General features: G+C 44.0%; 1 protein-coding gene across 5 annotated transcripts in view; it reads left to right on the plus strand.

Annotated features, from left to right (window-relative positions):
• igsf21a (immunoglobin superfamily, member 21a) overlaps positions 1-17508 on the plus strand; it is a 486169-nt gene that overhangs the window by 92472 nt on the left and 376189 nt on the right. For 4 of the 5 annotated variants that reach the window (XM_079510215.1, XM_079510216.1, XM_079510218.1 and 1 more), the window contains exon 1: positions 1706-1966. The exons of the other annotated variant lie outside the window; for it this stretch is intronic. In XM_079510215.1, the coding sequence (XP_079366341.1) occupies positions 1828-1966 (139 nt within the window). In that variant the 5' untranslated portion in view covers positions 1706-1827. Of the gene's footprint in view, positions 1-1705; positions 1967-17508 lie in introns of those variants that run through there. 5 annotated transcript variants of the gene reach the window in all.

Below are 17508 nucleotides of genomic sequence, written 5' to 3' on the forward strand. Positions count from 1 at the left end.
GCATTTAGTTAAATGTTAATTTTATAAACTAAATACAAATACATTGGACATAAAAAAAAAGACAATAAGATTAGTCATTCAGCTATACTAATATTGACTAAAGTAATTAAAGCAGGTCATGTTTGCATGTTTGCAATTGTAACAGCTGAAATCAATAATATATCAGTATTCTGATATTAACCTGTGGACCACATTGAGTGAAGGTGGGGGCCGCATGATGTGGCCCCCGGGCCGCCAGTTGCCCATTTATGCCATAGACACATCCCTGGCAGGCTGCCCCTCTCCTCCTATAGGTCAGGAAAGAAACATAGAGAAAATATAGGAACAAATTACCACAAACATAATAGTGAGGGGTCGTCACAGTGCATTGATACCATCTACATAGCCTGGCGCGGCCAGACTCATATAGCGAGGCTCAAAAGAGTGGCTCAAGAGGTAGAGCAGGTCGTCCAATGATCCATGGGTCGGCGGTTCGAATCCCGGCTCCTCCTGTCTACATGTCGAAGTGTCCTTGGGCAAGACACTGAACCCCAAATTGCTCCCGATGTGCTGGTTGGTACCTTGCATGGCTTCTGCTGCAATCGGTGTATGAATGTGTGTGTGAATGGGTGAATGTAATGCACAATCTATGTAAAGCTCCTTGGATAAAGGCGTCAGTGAATCCTCGCTGTGAGTCTGGCCGCGCCAGGCTACCATCTACATACAACACTGACTGGGCCAGTCTGGCAGCGCCAGGCTACCATCTACATACAACACTGACTGGGCCAGCCAGGCTACCATCTACATACAACACTGACTGGGCCATTATCATCACAGTTTATCACTAAGCAAATGTCAACGGTGAGATTAATCATAGCTGTGGAATCTTATGTTAACGGCACTGACATTTTGCAGGTGGCCCCAATGATTTAAGATCCATCACATCATCAAGGCCACAGCCGGGGTAGAAATAATAGCAGTATAAATGTATAGCCTAATATATTTACTACCCTACTGGTTATAGAGATCAATGAAGAAAATGTTTGTGTGTGTGTGTGTGTGTGTGTGTGTGTGTGTGTGTGTGTGTGTGTGTGTGTGTGTGTGTGTGTGTGTGTGTGTGTGTGTGTGTGTGTGTGTGTGTGTGTGTGTGTGTGTGTGTGTTTGATTGATTGATAATTTTATGAACAGTTTGCAGAATTACAGTACATTTCAAGCACAAACTCAATACAAAGGCATGTGGCAGGTGTGTGTGTGTGTGTGTGTGTGTGTGTGTGTGTGTGTGTGTGTGTGTGTGTGTGTGTGTGTGTGTGTGTGTGTCACTGTGTAGGCCTACCCACTAAAAGCACTAAGGGTTGCATGTTGACATGTTATCCTACTATATGCTAGCCTACAGGCTGGGGTTAGGCTATACACATCTTTTTCACAAGAAAAGAAAAAAAAAGGGGGGGGGGGAAATCCGTGGCAATAAATCGGCTTAATGGACAGAATTAGAGGGGGTTGAATCCAGGGTAGGATTAAGGAAAATTGTGTGAAATAAAGAGCGGAGTGATCAGGAAAGACCGTGCGTGGTTCTGTCTGGAGGGAGGGGGTGAGAGAGAGAGAGAGAGAGAGAGAGAGAGAGATTTTTCTTCCAAACCTATCCCCTTTTTTCTTTCCAATTCTGGACTGCACGGCTGAACGTTGCTTCATGTTGTCTCTTCCGAGAGAATATTCTATTTCTAATTGCAGTGCAGTGTCCTGGATTCCGTCGCGGATGCCATAATTCACAGCTGAACTTCTAATTTCTCACTTCTACTTGCGCCGCATCATGAATAGTTTCAGGGCGCCTCTCTATCACATACCTCTGGAATGGTGGGGATTACGCAGCCGAAAAGAGGAGAGCATGTAAACGCAGATGGAGTTTGGGATTTATTGCAAAATAAGGGAAAGATGACCGTCTTCTCTTTGTGCTTGCTCCTGTGCGCAGATCTTCTGGATTTAGCCGTCGGTAAGTCAGTAGCCTAATTTGTACCTATATATGCGCCCATGTCAATCCATCAATCAATCGCTATTTGGTCGAAACCGCTCATATCATTCAATGCGCAATGGTCATTTTGACGCGTGTGGAGATCAGTCAGTCACAGACAGTCTATAGAGTATAGACACAAGAGACGTTTTACCGAACGGCTCAACATCAGCAACCCACCGAAGGCGGTCGGTGTCGTGTCTCTCATGCCAACTTTCCCTCGTGCCGACGAAGTCGTAGAAGAGCGATCGATGAATGATAAACGACTCGCCTGTTACATTTCATGTGGCGACATGGCGTGAAACGCTTGGGGTGTGGTGGGCAATGCATTGTGTGTGAATCAAATATTATTTCATTCTACAATATGTAGCCTATGACAGGTAGGCTATGGCCAGAATGCATGACTGCACGCGCACTTCTAACACGGCCAAACTACATGGTTGCAGCGCGCACTTTTGCCATGAGCAATATGGCTCTGAAATAATAGCAAATTCAGTAGGCTATTATGTTATGGGCTGTATTTGCGACACATCTGCTGAAGTTGTTGGTCTCAAATACAGGTGGAACTGCAGCTTTCATTCCGGTCCGTCAATGAGACGTGCTGCTATGCATTGTCTTGTTTTTTTCTTCTCCGTCGAAATGTTCAGCTGTGTAGGTTATTAATATGGCACAAATAATTTATTATGCAATTGGAGATTATGTGTCTGGGCTCTAAGTAATTAGGCTGCTAAGTACGTGCTGTGTTGATGTTCCCTCTTTGTGTGTGTGTGTGTGTGTGTGTGCGTGTGTGTGTGTGCGTGCGCGCGCGTGGGGGGTGCGTGCGTGCGTGTGGGGGGTGTGTGCGTGCGTGTGTGTGGGCGGTTGTATAGGCAATTTAATATTAAAAACAACAGAAAACATGATATGACCAATTAGCTATCATGAGCCAATCCCATCCTGCAGCCTTTGATTGTCGTTGCTTGTGTCATATTGTAGGCTATTGGTATTATATTATGTATTTACAGTAGCTATAATATCAACTGTCTAAATGTGCTGTGGTCATCAAGAGAATATTAATACATGCCTTGCTGCTGCTGCAGCCCATTATAGCGCATTAGAGCATGACATTATGTATAGGCTGCAAGGCAAGTTACACTTGATTCCCTGTTTTGTTCAGAGAAAAGTCATTAGGAATTGTCTGATGGTTATGGCCAGTGTTTCTCAAACTTGTTCATGTCATGGAATAGGTATTTGGCCGTCCCCCATCTGAAAATATTGTGTCGGGGATCTCCCTTGCAGGCAGTAACATATTTATATTGTTAAAATGTTTGCTTTTTTAATCTCATGTTTCTTTTTTTATATATATATAACAGGTCTACAAGCTCACACTGTGATGCATTGGGTTGTGAGCTTGTAGCTCTGCTACTGTATATTCAAATAGCAATGTTTTTTAGGCTTACATATTTTTGCCCTTGACGCCAAACAAAGGTGACTCCTCATTGTTTTGTGGACACCCATATTGACCAATTCGATAAATTAGTAAGTGATGTTATTAAGTAGACCTATTTGTGGTAGGACAATCTTGCTCAGACAGGAACACCACAGGGACAATATGACGCCTTGCTCACTGTGGGCAGCTCATACAAGCTCAGTGAAATGATTGCCCTTTTTTCTTAAACACTCACAGTGTTAAACAGTTACACTGATGTATCACTGCTATTGTTGTGACCTTGCTATGACTATACGTCACTTGCTGCTATACTTCAGGGTGTAAGATTAAACAACAGCACAGATAGAGACAGAGATAGGTCCTTATGGTGTGCCTGGAGCCCTGGATTGTCTTTGACTTAAAATCATTCAGACCACCCGTCGGTTGTTGCATGAGTGCTGACATTGTCCTGCTTGCAGGGCACAGCACACTTGGTAGGCTACACCTTAGGACGGTATTCACAACACACTGTTGGTATAGGCTACACCTTAGGACGGTATTCACAAGCATGTCCTATTTAATGCAATACCATTCGTTTTATATAGAAGACTTGCTTCTCCCCTTTATCATTTTATCTATACTATGTGTTTAAATTGATCATGTTTTTAATAAATCAAAGTCATTCATTCGTTAGTTCATTCGTTCATTGAGCCATTCGTCAGTTCGTTCATTCATTCATTCATTCACTCATTCACTCATTCACTCACTCATTCATTCATGTATGCATTTATTCATTCATTCATTCATTCATTCATTCACTCATTAATTCACTCATTCATTCATTCATTCACTCATTCATTCATTCATTCATTCATTCATTCACTCACTCATTCATTCATGTATGCATTTATTTCATGAGGGGATAAATTGTTTAGATGAAACAAAAAACAACATATTGCCACTCCAAATTCATCACTCAATATTTCGTAATCACTGATTTGAACAACTATAGTATACTGTCTGTTAGAGAACCCTCTTAAACTGTACTTCAGTGTCAGCATTTTTTTTTTTTTTGTAGTGGTGATTACCCACATTTACAACAGAAAGCTTCTAACTTTATCTTTATTGTGGATTTCATCCCTATGCCCTGTCACAATTGGCCAGATGCCTGTGCCTTTATTTATTCAATTCTGCTTCATGCAGCCTCATCCACAACCCATCCACTGGTGATGTTGAGCACTTAAACATTGTTATACAAGCCCATAAATGTGTTCAGCGATTCAAATTCTTTCACTTTTCCTTCTAAGACTTTACTGTTGTTCAGCTGAAGTCACGTTGATAATCTTTCAGTAGATATCACTAGCAGCCATGTACAGTATGTAGACTACGATGGCGAAGCAGTTTTTTTGTGTGTGGAATTTTCTTGTGTGATTCCTGAGGAAGATGCCATTATGTGTGCATACTATATGCACACTGCAGTCTGGAGTGACAGTCTAGAGTGCCAGGGACGTGAGACAGTGTGATGCATATAGACGCCTTAAGAGACGACGTCACACTGATAAGAAACAGGAATAGCGGCAGCACAAGAACCCTTCCTCTCATAAATGTTCTAACTGCATCACGTGTAAAAAATGCCACATCAAACTTTCAGATGCTGTTTTTCTCCCAATGTGGAGGAAGAATGATTAGGATTTGTATTGTGATCTCTCGCCCTTGAAATATAATAGTCCTTGGTTTCTGTTGTGTTTGAACAATAATAGCAATTCAAAACAGTTGTCCTCAAAACCACACCTCCAGGCGCTGTCATAAGAACGGGAGGTGCGCTCATGATCACGGCAGCAGTGCCTGTTTGTCCACGGCTGCACGCGCACCTGCAGTCCATCAAGTATAATTTATGCTTCGTCCTGTGATGGTGTCGCGCACGCAGACCTCTACGCGCACAACAGTCGCATCTGTGATGCGATGTGAGCTTGTATATCAGCTGTTCTCTGTGCGCAACACTGTTGCGCTTTGAAGTATAAATGTCTCCTAGGGTGCATCTCACTAGCCAACACACAAGAGGAGGTTGAATGGACTGAAACCAGCGCTCCCCAAAACAACAGGTTCTGAGATCTGTTGGGAATTGATTACATGAAACAGTCACCCTTGCGCCCAGTCCCAATGTTTGTAAACACATAATTGGTCTATAGGTGTGTATAGGATTTCCTTTCAGTGCAAAATATTCGGATCATCTCAAAACCCATACAATACTGGTGTGCAACTCCTTTTGATGACACATAGGAGCATTGTACGTATAATATGGCTAAGATACTTTTACCCTTGTTTTTGTCAGAGCAAGTTTGTGACAACACACCTAAAGAACACTTTACCCTGGTCAAAACTCAAAAGGTACTATAAGAATCCATTAGCCTTTTGTTGTGTTGGTCTGGAATGCAGGCAGAATCCTTATTTTGGAAGCAATCTCTGAAGTCAATTTTCTATTACACATGTAACTTGCTCTCATGCTATTGAAGCAGGTTGATGGTGCACTATGTAGTCAAGGCAGGAATGAAAGCAAAGCACCCTGAGGTTAGTTTGTTTTAAAAATGGGCTGCATCATGGTAAAGCTCTAAGATAAAAAGAAAGAAGATAAGTATCTCGTGTCCTAGTGTTTCCCTGCAGGAAAATCTATAGACAACGTGGTGGTCAGAGAGAGGGAGGTGTGGGACTGTGAATGTGGCTGGATGTTGGATGTTATTTATGTCCCTCTCTGTTTTTACGCTGCTAGCAGCGAGGCTCAAATGGATGGCGATGTCAGTCCATCCAACACTTAGGTCTCAAACAAGATATGATCCACCCCTGCACCGCTCCCCACGACACCCTGGCCAACACTCCAAGATATGATCCACCCCTGCACCGCTCCCCACGACACCCTGGCCAACGCTCGAAGATATGATCCACCCCTGCACCGCTCCCCACGACACCCTGGCCAACACTCCAAGATATGATCCACCCCTGCACCGCTCCCCACGACACCCTGGCCAACACTCCAAGATATGATCCACCCCTGCACCGCTCCCCACGACACCTTGGCCAACACTCCAAGCGACATAGGCCTATTGTAAACTTCCTCATGGCTCCCAAGCTGTTGAAAGACAACCTAATGACTGAATAGGTGGATTGCTATGAAACTTGCTGAGCACATTCATTTCCCCCACTGTTTGACTCATTGAAACATTCTACCAGGAAATCACGAAATCAAATAAAAAAACAAACAAAAAACAAACAGCTGCCATCCACTCACACGTTACAGGATTTTCTTAAAACACACATTTCACAATTGGAGTGCAGTGGATCAAAATCTGCAATTCTAAACAATATAATTAAAGGAGCATTCAGTGATTTGGAAAACCTCCCGGTCCGCCCCGGTAACAAGATGTGCACATGCACGCACTACAGTGGGGGGACATGCGACAGGCCAACAGCACACACACCAAGGCCCGCCCCCACTCGATCATGATTGGCGGAAGGCCCCTCTCTATCCTGATTGAATGAAGGCTGGGCTACCTAGCCAAAAATGAAACCTACGTTTTTTTGACCCCCAGGGGTTAACTGGGGACTCCTTATATGGTCAGCACACTCTATAGTAGGGAGGATTATCACAACAAAACAAAAAAAGAAGTGATATTTGAATTAAGTGAAATCACTGAATATACCTTTAATGTTAACAATAATATTATTGCTTCATATACCAACACAGTGTGATATATTGACAATAAATAAATAAACTGAAATTAATGGATGCTTCTAACCATAGTAAAAAGACTTGGAAATGTCAGGGTTAATCACTGTATCCAGTCCACCTTTGAAACTCAGGTGAGAGTTTTGTCCAAATACAATGCAGTATTATGTTTGTAGGAATTTCTCAGTCACAGTAGTTGGCAATTCTTGCTATGCCCCCTTTCTGGTTTGTTTTTGTACCTCAATTGACTCTAGGGCATTTATCTGCCTATTTTCATTTGTTTGGAGAGGTTCTCCTGAGCAGGATTGGCTTTGACCACACCACTCCAACCCTGGAGTGGTTAGTTGAAGTGTTTAGTGAGCTACACAGTACAGCAGGACAGTTATTTATTTTTCAACAAAGCTAGTTCTTAATGTATCCTAACAACTTAATATGTATATATAGTTATATATATATATACTTGTAAAATAATTGTACTTTTTTAAATATATTTTGTAAATACATTTTTTACTCGAATACTGACCCATAAAAAAATGGTCTGTGACTCACGTATGGGTCCCGACCCACCCTTTGGGAAACAGTGCTGTAGCCTATACAGTATGGATTCTTGCATACTGCATGTGCAAATACCAGCCATACTGTACTGTACTGTATGTTGAATTTTAAACAGATGGAAGTGGGATCACGTTTTGATTGTGATCAGAAAATGGGAAATGCTGGCAATTTGCTGCCAGTAGAATCTGATAGTAACATCTCTCCATTTCAGCAGTGATAAGTGAAATAATTATCAGTGTTCATGCCATGAACTAATGTGCATTGCAAAAGGTCACCGGGAATATTGAGCATTAAGCACTAGCACTATTCTTATTGAAATAGCTGTCAAATGCATTGGTGTGCCTGTAACAGTGTTCTTGTGAAGTATATAGTACAGAAAATGGAAGTTGCACAGAAACGGATCAGTGACATTGTAACCCACATGTGGTCCAGTATAATGTATCTGCCCTTCAAACATGATTTGACAGATAAGTGTAGCGAGGTTATAATATATAGGCTTCCACTCTACTTTTAATACGAATCAGCATTTAAGCAGCTGACGATATTAATTGTTATAACTAGACTAACGGTGCCTGGCTTACTCAGGAACGAAGAAGGAGTCGGTCTTAATGCATGCCCCACCCAGACATGTGTTGCCGGTTAAGACACATGCGTGGTGGGTTAAGACTCACCCGTGGCTCTCGAGTCCCGACATGCGTTGCCGGTTAAAACTCACCCATGGCCTCCCTGTGAGGTTAGGGTTAGGTTTGGGGTTTGGGATAGGGTGTCGGACTAATGCCTCTCAGACTGTTAGTACATTAGACCAAACACATTCAATGCATCATTGCGACTGCAGGTCGCACTTATAGAAACGTGCAGGAAGCATGTAATGCAGGAAGCATGTAATGCTTGCATCGGTGACATCACGCTCTTCATGTAATGCTGCTGCTGCACACACACAACACACGGGGGCACACGCCACACACAACACACGGGGGCACACGCCACACACAACACACGGGGGCACACGCCACACACAACACACGGGGGCACACGCCACACACAACACACGGGGGCACACGCCACACACAACACACGGGGGCACACGCCACACACAACACATGGGGGCACACGCCACACACAACACACGGGGGCACACGCCACACACAACACACGGGGGCACACGCCACACACAACACACGGGGGCACACGCCACACACAACACACGGGGGCACACGCCACACACAACACACGGGGGCACACGCCACACACAACACACGGGGGCACACGCCACACACAACACACGGGGGCACACGCCACACACAACACACGGGGGCACACGCCACACACAACACACGGGGGCACACGCCACACACAACACACGGGTGCACACGCCACACACAACACACGGGGGCACACGCCACACACAACACACAGGGGCACACGCCACACACAACACACGGGTGCACACGCCACACAACACACGGGGGCACACGCCACACACAACACACGGGTGCACACACCACACACAACACACAGGGGCACACGCCACACACAACACACGGGTGCACACGCCACACAACACACGGGGGCACACGCCACACACAACACACGGGTGCACACACCACACACAACACACAGGGGCACACGCCACACACAACACACGGGTGCACACGCCACACAACACACAGGGGCACACGCCACACACAACACACGGGTGCACACGCCACACACAACACACGGGTGCACACGCCACACAACACACGGGGGCACACGCCACACACAACACACGGGTGCACACGCCACACAACACACGGGGGCACACGCCACACACAACACACGGGTGCACACGCCACACAACACACGGGGGCACACGCCACACACAACACACGGGGGCACACGCCACACACAACACACGGGTGCACACGCCACACACAACACACGGGGGCACACGCCACACACAACACACGGGTGCACACGCCACACACAACACACGGGGGCACACGCCACACACAACACACGGGTGCACACGCCACACACAACACACGGGTGCACACGCCACACACAACACACGGGGGCACACGCCACACACAACACACGGGCGACACGTGTTTTGCCACCATACACACACACACACATACACACACACACACACACACACACACACACACACACTGAAGTACTGAATAGGCTGCTGCACGCCTGCACAGCTCGGGAGGCATACTATGGTCCGACGGAGCATTGGTTCGACATGCGTCCGCACCTCGTACTAGCGCCTGCTCCCGTGCTTGCGGTTATGGTTAGGTTAGGGTTTGAGGTGGGTTGTCGTTTTTCGGACCAATGACTAGTCGGACCAAACACATGCACCCGCACAGCTCACTCCACAGCTCCGTCCACAGCTCTGTCAGTCAGACAACAACAAAGCCCAAACGAATCAATGAATGAAGAAGCCGCTTAAATCGCTTTTGCTCTGTGGATGGGACATTTACATTTAAAAACTATCGGATGGACGCGTGGATAACAGCATGGTTGTGTGCAATATGGGAGTGAAAGGTTCCATAATCCATTATGACCAACATTAGCTTCCATGCTAGCTGCTTCAGCTTAATCGTTTACCCGCCAGGAACATAGGAATTTTAAAACGTAGAATCTTGTAGCCTGCCACAAACGGAAAAGCCGTTTTAACAGCGATGTATTCATTAATGCATGTTTTAATACGATCGTATCGAAATCTACCGTCCGTTCGCTTTGTTATGCTTCTGACACAATGGGCGCGGCCATTTTGAAAATGCGCGCGCATCCACTTACATTGCCGGCTCTGGTTTCAGACGGCTTTATCTCACAGAAGCGACATTGCAGAGGACGCTTTGTCCCAGACAAGCGTTTTCAACGGCCTGTAGCAGGCGCTGTGATACTCGCGGTCCACTTTTTCCACCACCGACCGAGAGAACGAGCACACAGCTTCGTCAACACACACGGAATGGTTTCATAGTAAAATGCGATACGGATATTTGGCTCTTCAAAGTAAGTGTCACGCGTGATTAAACCATGGCAATACGCAATCGAGGGATTAATTAATGGCGGCAGGCTAAGAGTTAACATGTCTCGCACCTCGCGCCTCACGGTGATTTCACCACAGCACGAAGCTGTCGAGCTGTCCTCGATGCGAAGCAGCAAGCGTGGAAGTCCGTGGTCAGACAATGGTCTGCCCCAACCCCATGTGAAATGCACTCCCCACCTAGTTCATTCCACAGTTTTTGATTTTATTCCTTTGTCTTACCGTTTCCCCCCCTAATAAAGTTGTTTTATTTGTTTTCTCATGCCCCCCATGTAAAGCACATTTGAGTATTCATATAGACACTGAAGACACTTCATATAGGCACTTGCTGCACTTGCCCTGCGGTCGCTACTCGCCTTTAAGGCGTCTTACCGGTAGATAGTTAACACAGCTGAGGGTAATAACATTCATTTGGGCCAGCATGGACAAACCCTGTATAATTGACTTAATGCTTAATGATATTAACGCCAGCTGTGCTTATGCATCTATGACACATCAAAAGGTCTGCTGTGAAAAGGCTAGGTTGTTGGTCACACTTTGCAAGTGTCGAAGAATGCTAGAGTTGAGCTCTATGAAAGAAAAATACTGACATTTTTGATCAGTTGATATCTATCATTTCTGTGCTCTCACTTAGACTTCAGCAACACATAACATTTCATGAGATACACTATAATTTACATACTGTATAACCTCTGTAAACCTGTAAACCTCTGCAGCTGATTTGTATTCACACTATACAGATGTTTCTGTTGTACATAACTTAGTGTGAACTAGAAAAGACATTTCTGCTCCTCTGAGAAATTTGGGGCAGAGGTTTGTCCTTGGCCTCTAGGGCAGGGTTCCCAACCTTTATATTGTCACGGACCGGCTGACAGTTCATAAAATGTGGGGGGGGGGAATGAAAAAGGGTTAGGCTCATGTCTTTTTCATAAATTGCTTTGGACATGTGGAATACTTAGTTAAACATGCAGAGTGACACATTAGGCATTAGGCCACTACTTTACCTGGATGACATCATCTTTTCGTTTTGACATGAAATAATAATCCTGTACCGTCACGTGTAGCGTTTGGTTTAATTAGCGCGATCGTGACAAAATAGCCTACAGCTGCTGCTGCCCGCAGAGCATACATGAACGGTAAAGATACCAAGGATTGGACAGTGCTACGCAACATGGAAGTAACACTGACTCCAAGGATTGGACAGTGCTACGCAACATGGAAGTAACACTGACTCCAAGGATTGGACAGTGCTACGCAACATGGAAGTAACACTGACTCCAAGGATTGGACAGTGCTACGCAACATGGAAGTAACACTGACTCCAAGCCGTTTATAAATCACTGTCAGTGAACGGACGAGTCAACTTTTCACCGCTGTTTGGTGTGCCGTCGTCAGAAGCGTTTGACGAGTAGGATACAAAGGCAGCCTGAAAGGCAAGCATTTGCATTCCAATGGGTGATTGAGCGTCGCACTCTACGCGCAACGGCTCTCTCTCTTTTCTCACTCATGTTTTCAAATGGATTTTTATACGACGGGAAAATGTGGAATTCCCCTCTCGCGTACCAGTGGCATGTGTCCCGCGGACCGGCACCGGTCCGCGTACCGGTGGTTGGGAACCTCTGCTCTAGGGAGTGTGTGTGTAAAAGGTTTCACTCCAATCGGACAAAAAAAGGCTACAGCTCAGAAAAGTGAAAATGTCATTATCTTCCCTGAAGAATATAGTCCCCATTACCTTTGCTTCTTTGAAAGCTAAGTGAGTGACCATCAAGAGCTGTGATTACCTATTACAGTATAGCCTGCGGCTATCCAGTGAACATGTCATTACCATTGTTGCTCATTTATTAATTACCAACCACATTTAATTTTATGGGGGGGGGGAATTATCTTGGGGCATAATGGTGACCCAGAAATGACAGCTTTTGTTCAGAGGGTTCAACCATGATTTCTTGTCCATGCACTGTAGCCTACTGTACAACGCTAACCTCGCCTCACCAGTTTTTCCACCTCGGAGGAAAGCCTGGTCTCTGTTTCAAAAGTCCGTATGATCCGGTCGGGAGCGGATGATATCGTTACGTCATGTTGTAGTATTGCAGCAACAATCAAACGTAACGTCCTTTTCCCTCAAACCGGAAGAACAACAATAAAAGCTCTCGTAGCCTGCAGCTTTTATTGAGAAAAATCGGTTTGAGGGAAAAGGACGTTCCGTTTGATTGTTCCTGCCTGTCGACTACAAATCAATACTACAACATGACGTAACGATATCATCCGCTCCCGACCGGATCATATACCTGAAATGAAATGGTGCCCAGGCTAGTACAATGCTAGCCTGGATCCAGCCCATAGGCCCCGCCCACTAGAGACTTGCGGATGGCGGATTTAGCCGTGGATAACTCCAGTTTAGGGTGGATTTGGGTCATTCAAATATATTATAAATTAATATTGGATAAACCGCGGGTGAAATAATGCGGGAAATAAATTAATGGCATTTATCTGTAGGCTTATTATAGCTTTTAAAACGCACCAAATCTCTGCAAAATCTCGCAATCCGCAACCACCCATAATCCGCGGGTGGTTGCGGATTGCGAGATTTTGCAGAGATTTTGATTTATAAATTGGAATAATTAAGCAATGCGGTCGGATAACGGGCGGATAAAAAATATGCACACGCGGATTCGGGTGACAAAAAAGCTCCTCCGCAGGTCTCTATCGCCCACTCTCTGAGTGGACTGCGTCTTTTCAGGAAGCTTCAGAGTCTGATACTCAGGCAGTACAATGCTGCATAGAGGAATGAAACAGCTTTGACTGAAAAATGCAAATGACCTCCAATTATTTTGTGGAGTCATGTAGCACCTGGTAGCTTTGTACATTTTTGATCTGAAGATTTGATCTGACTATTAATGAGAAGAGTAGTCTAGGTCAAATGTTCCAGTAAAAAATATTAAACACGTTTCCCCACAGATTGGAAGAAAGTCCTACTGTCTTTCAACAAAACTAAAACAAAACTCAACAAATCAGTACTGCTTTACTGTCAATAATTTGACACAACATAATGATGTTTCTGCTTCTATAACAACGTAAACAGAGGAAGAGCAGTGTTCCACTATCAAGAAATAACAGACCACATAATATTGTGATTGACCAATCAGAATCGAGCATTAACAAACATGTAATATATGATGTTGCTTTTTTCTGCATCCTTCTAGGTTTGTATGATAATGAGAATATCTGCAGTACTAAATCCGGACAAATATGAAAAGGTGAAGCTTCCATTAGTACTCGTACAACTAACAACACCATGATTGCTCTTTTTAAAAAACAGAATAGCCGGGGCGCCCGCTGGCCTAGTGGTCCAGGCGCATGCCACATATAGGCTCTGGCCTGACAGCGTGTCGCGTGTTCGAGTCCCGCTCATGACGACCTTTGCTGCATGTCTCTCTCAATAAAGGCAGAAAAGCCAAAAAATTAATATTAAAAAAAACAGAATAGCCACTGTGTAGACATGCCTGGCTAATGCATGTGTTTGTTTTTCTGTTAACGTTGAGAAGGAAAAGTTAACTGCCTAAATGCACCATGCATCAAGTTAAATGCATGGTGTGGGCAGAAGCAGAACCGCATCCTGCTGCGCTGGAGGTTTTAATAAGAAGAAGCAGAACCATGCATCCTGCTGCGCTGGATGTTTTAATAATGGTAGAAGCAGAACCATGCATCCTGCTGCGCTGGATGTTTTAATAATGGCAGAAGCAGAACCATGCATCCTGCTGCGCTGGATGTTTTAATAAGAAGAAGCAGAACCATGCATCCTGCTGCGCTGGATGTTTTAATAATGGTAGAAGCAGAACCATGCATCCTGCTGCGCTGGATGTTTTAATAATGGCAGAAGCAGAACCATGCATCCTGCTGCGCTGGATGTTTTAATAAGAAGAAGCAGAACCATGCATCCTGCTGCGCTGGATGTTTTAATAATGGCAGAAGCAGAACCATGCATCCTGCTGCGCTGGATGTTTTAATAAGAAGAAGCAGAACCATGCATCCTGCTGCGCTGGATGTTTTAATAATGGCAGAAGCAGAACCATACATCCTGCTGCGCTGGATGTTTTAATAATGGTAGAAGCAGAACCATGCATCCTGCTGCGCTGGATGTTTTAATAATGGTAGAAGCAGAACCATGCATCCTGCTGCGCTGGATGTTTTAATAATGGTAGACCAAATTTAAGCCAATAATAACAATAATAATAAAACATAGCAGGTAAATGTGCAAACTCGAACCATCCCTTTGACATTTTGTGACCAGCTAAGTGGTTCATGCAAAGCCAGTCATTATAAGGCCATTAACATATTTTATTAACAGTAGGAATGTTCACTATTGGCTTTTCATCCAATATGACTTGCCTTGTAGCATCCTTCATAACCCCTGGGGAAGACCAGAGGGCTTATGAGGGCAAATAATGCAACAGAATCTGCAACCATTATTCCAAACTATCCTCCTCTGCTGCCATCACATACACCTCTTGCATGGGAAGTGAGGAAGAAAATATCCTGGTAGATAAACTTTGCCTGGCCTATTTGACAAGAAATACAGTTTACAATGGCCATCTCAGACAATGGCGCTGGAAATGACGATGTCTGTGATTAGCAGAGACAAGCAAATGCTTGTGGCAAAGGAGTTCAAACAGCACAGTGGCTCCCCCCCTCTACCCACCCTGCACCGTGCAAGCAAGGGCTGGATTGCTGTTGTCTGTTGGCTTGCGTGGGAGTTTGAAAGAACCAAGATTCCCTCAGCAGCTGGTGGTGCAGAAATAGGCAAAAGAGTTGAGAAGCTTTGCTCCGAAGGGGCTCCCAAGATGGGCTATAGTTTAAGGAAGTGTAATGCTCCTTTCTCTGTGATCAATCAGTGAGTGTACAGTATTGTTAAATGGTGTCAATATGCAGGACCAGCGCATGCACTTCTGCTGCTCTTGGCAAAAAAAAGAAGGGAAAAAAAAAAAGAAAGAAAAAAACCACTGTTGCAATGTACTGTACCATAGCAACAGCAAAACACAAAAGCCAATATCCTATACATGAAGCAAAAAGCAGCAACAACACACCCCCAAAACAGCATACACATATTACAAATATTCTAGTACAATATGTATGACGAAATATGTGTCCATTTTGCAGATTAATAACACACCAAACAGTTCTGCAATAACTGGTTACCCTGGTTGACTCACTAAGGCAAGACAATTTGCCTATAGCAGCATTGCAAATGTTTCCTTCCCTGAAGATATTCCTAAAAACACAATTATATATTATCTTTATATTAAATGCACGACTCATGCATGACATTCCTCAATTAAGGACACAGATAGACAATTTGTTTTAATGGCTTCATCAGCAGCACTACTGTGTTCTTCCCTCACTGTTACCTACAGTAGGCTACATGTGAATTGAGTAGCCACTGAGTAGTAATTTATAACAATTGCTCTGCCACTGTGTCCCCACATTAGACTCCATATTGGAGACTTGGGTCTCACATACAATATACACTAGTATCTCCACATGCATGGTTCACCAGAGGGTTTAAGCTTATAATTTGCTCTTAAACAGTACAATTAGTAAATATATAGTAGGCCTACTGCTTAAATACACAGATGATCTTTCATCTGTCAATATACCATATTGTGATAATCCTGCCTGGTACGAGCACGTGAAATGACTCAGCTCACGTGTTCGCTCACATTTCAGACTCAGAATCAGCTTTATCGCCACACCACAGGTTTACGGGTGTAAAACAGTGAGTGAAATTAGGGGGAATGAGAAAAAACAGGAGTAAAAAAAACAAACAAAACATAACGTTGTGTAGATCGACTTCTCAGCAAAGAGATTTGGTGTAGAGTGGAAAACCTAATACACTGCCAACTCCGTCAAGTTAATTAAGTAGAGTTAGATAGTAGAGTTAGTAGTGGTTAAATGATACAAAGCCTGCCCTGCTGTCCAATCCTGTTTCTTCGGCTAGACCACTGTTTCCCTAACACTGGGTTGCGGACACATTATTATGGGTCGCCTTAGTTTTGGTTTCCTACAACATTTTCCAAAAAACATTCCCAAAAAAGTTAAACTTTTCATGAATTAATAACAAAATCTAAAGACTTTTTTTCAGTAGGCCTAATGTCATGAAGAAATTATAGAAAAAAACTAAGAAATTCCATAAATTAGAACAAATATTTAAGAAGATCTGCTAGTATTAGTATTATTAGTATTTTTTTGTATTATTATTATTTTTTTGCAAACATGTGTGGAGTAACGGACCTCCTTGTTTTTAAATGGACAATTGTGATGCTTTTATGAACCTTTACAGACCAGAGGCTTCCATTGTAAATATTCAACTTCTCTATCCTTTTTATTCTTTATCTCTGCTCTATATGCTTGCTTTATTGTCTCGGTACATGAAGCTCAAAGACTACTGTAGGTTTTCCACATATTCCGCTTTTCTCTCTCTGGTTCCATGACAACAACCTCCCCTAACCGGAAATAACGGCTTTAACACAATATTCATAATTGTCCAGATTACCAAGGGCTCTATTCTATACTCCTGTTTTCACAAAATATGCGATCTGCTATGACACGTTGTGAGCTTGTAGATCAGCTATTTTGCCGAATGTTAGTCCCAGAATAGGGATGCTAGGGTTCAAGTGGTTAATTCAGAGAGTTCCATTTCCCTGCTGTTTAAGTGCCATCTTCAAGGCAGTAATGCATTATGGAAGGGTTTCATGAAAGTCCAGATTATGTACAAAAATCACACCCGTGTGAACTGAGTGGTGTAA

This window comes from Electrona antarctica, assembly GCF_951216825.1.
Source record: "Electrona antarctica genome assembly, chromosome: 9".
In the NCBI taxonomy this organism is placed as follows: domain Eukaryota; kingdom Metazoa; phylum Chordata; class Actinopteri; order Myctophiformes; family Myctophidae; genus Electrona; species Electrona antarctica.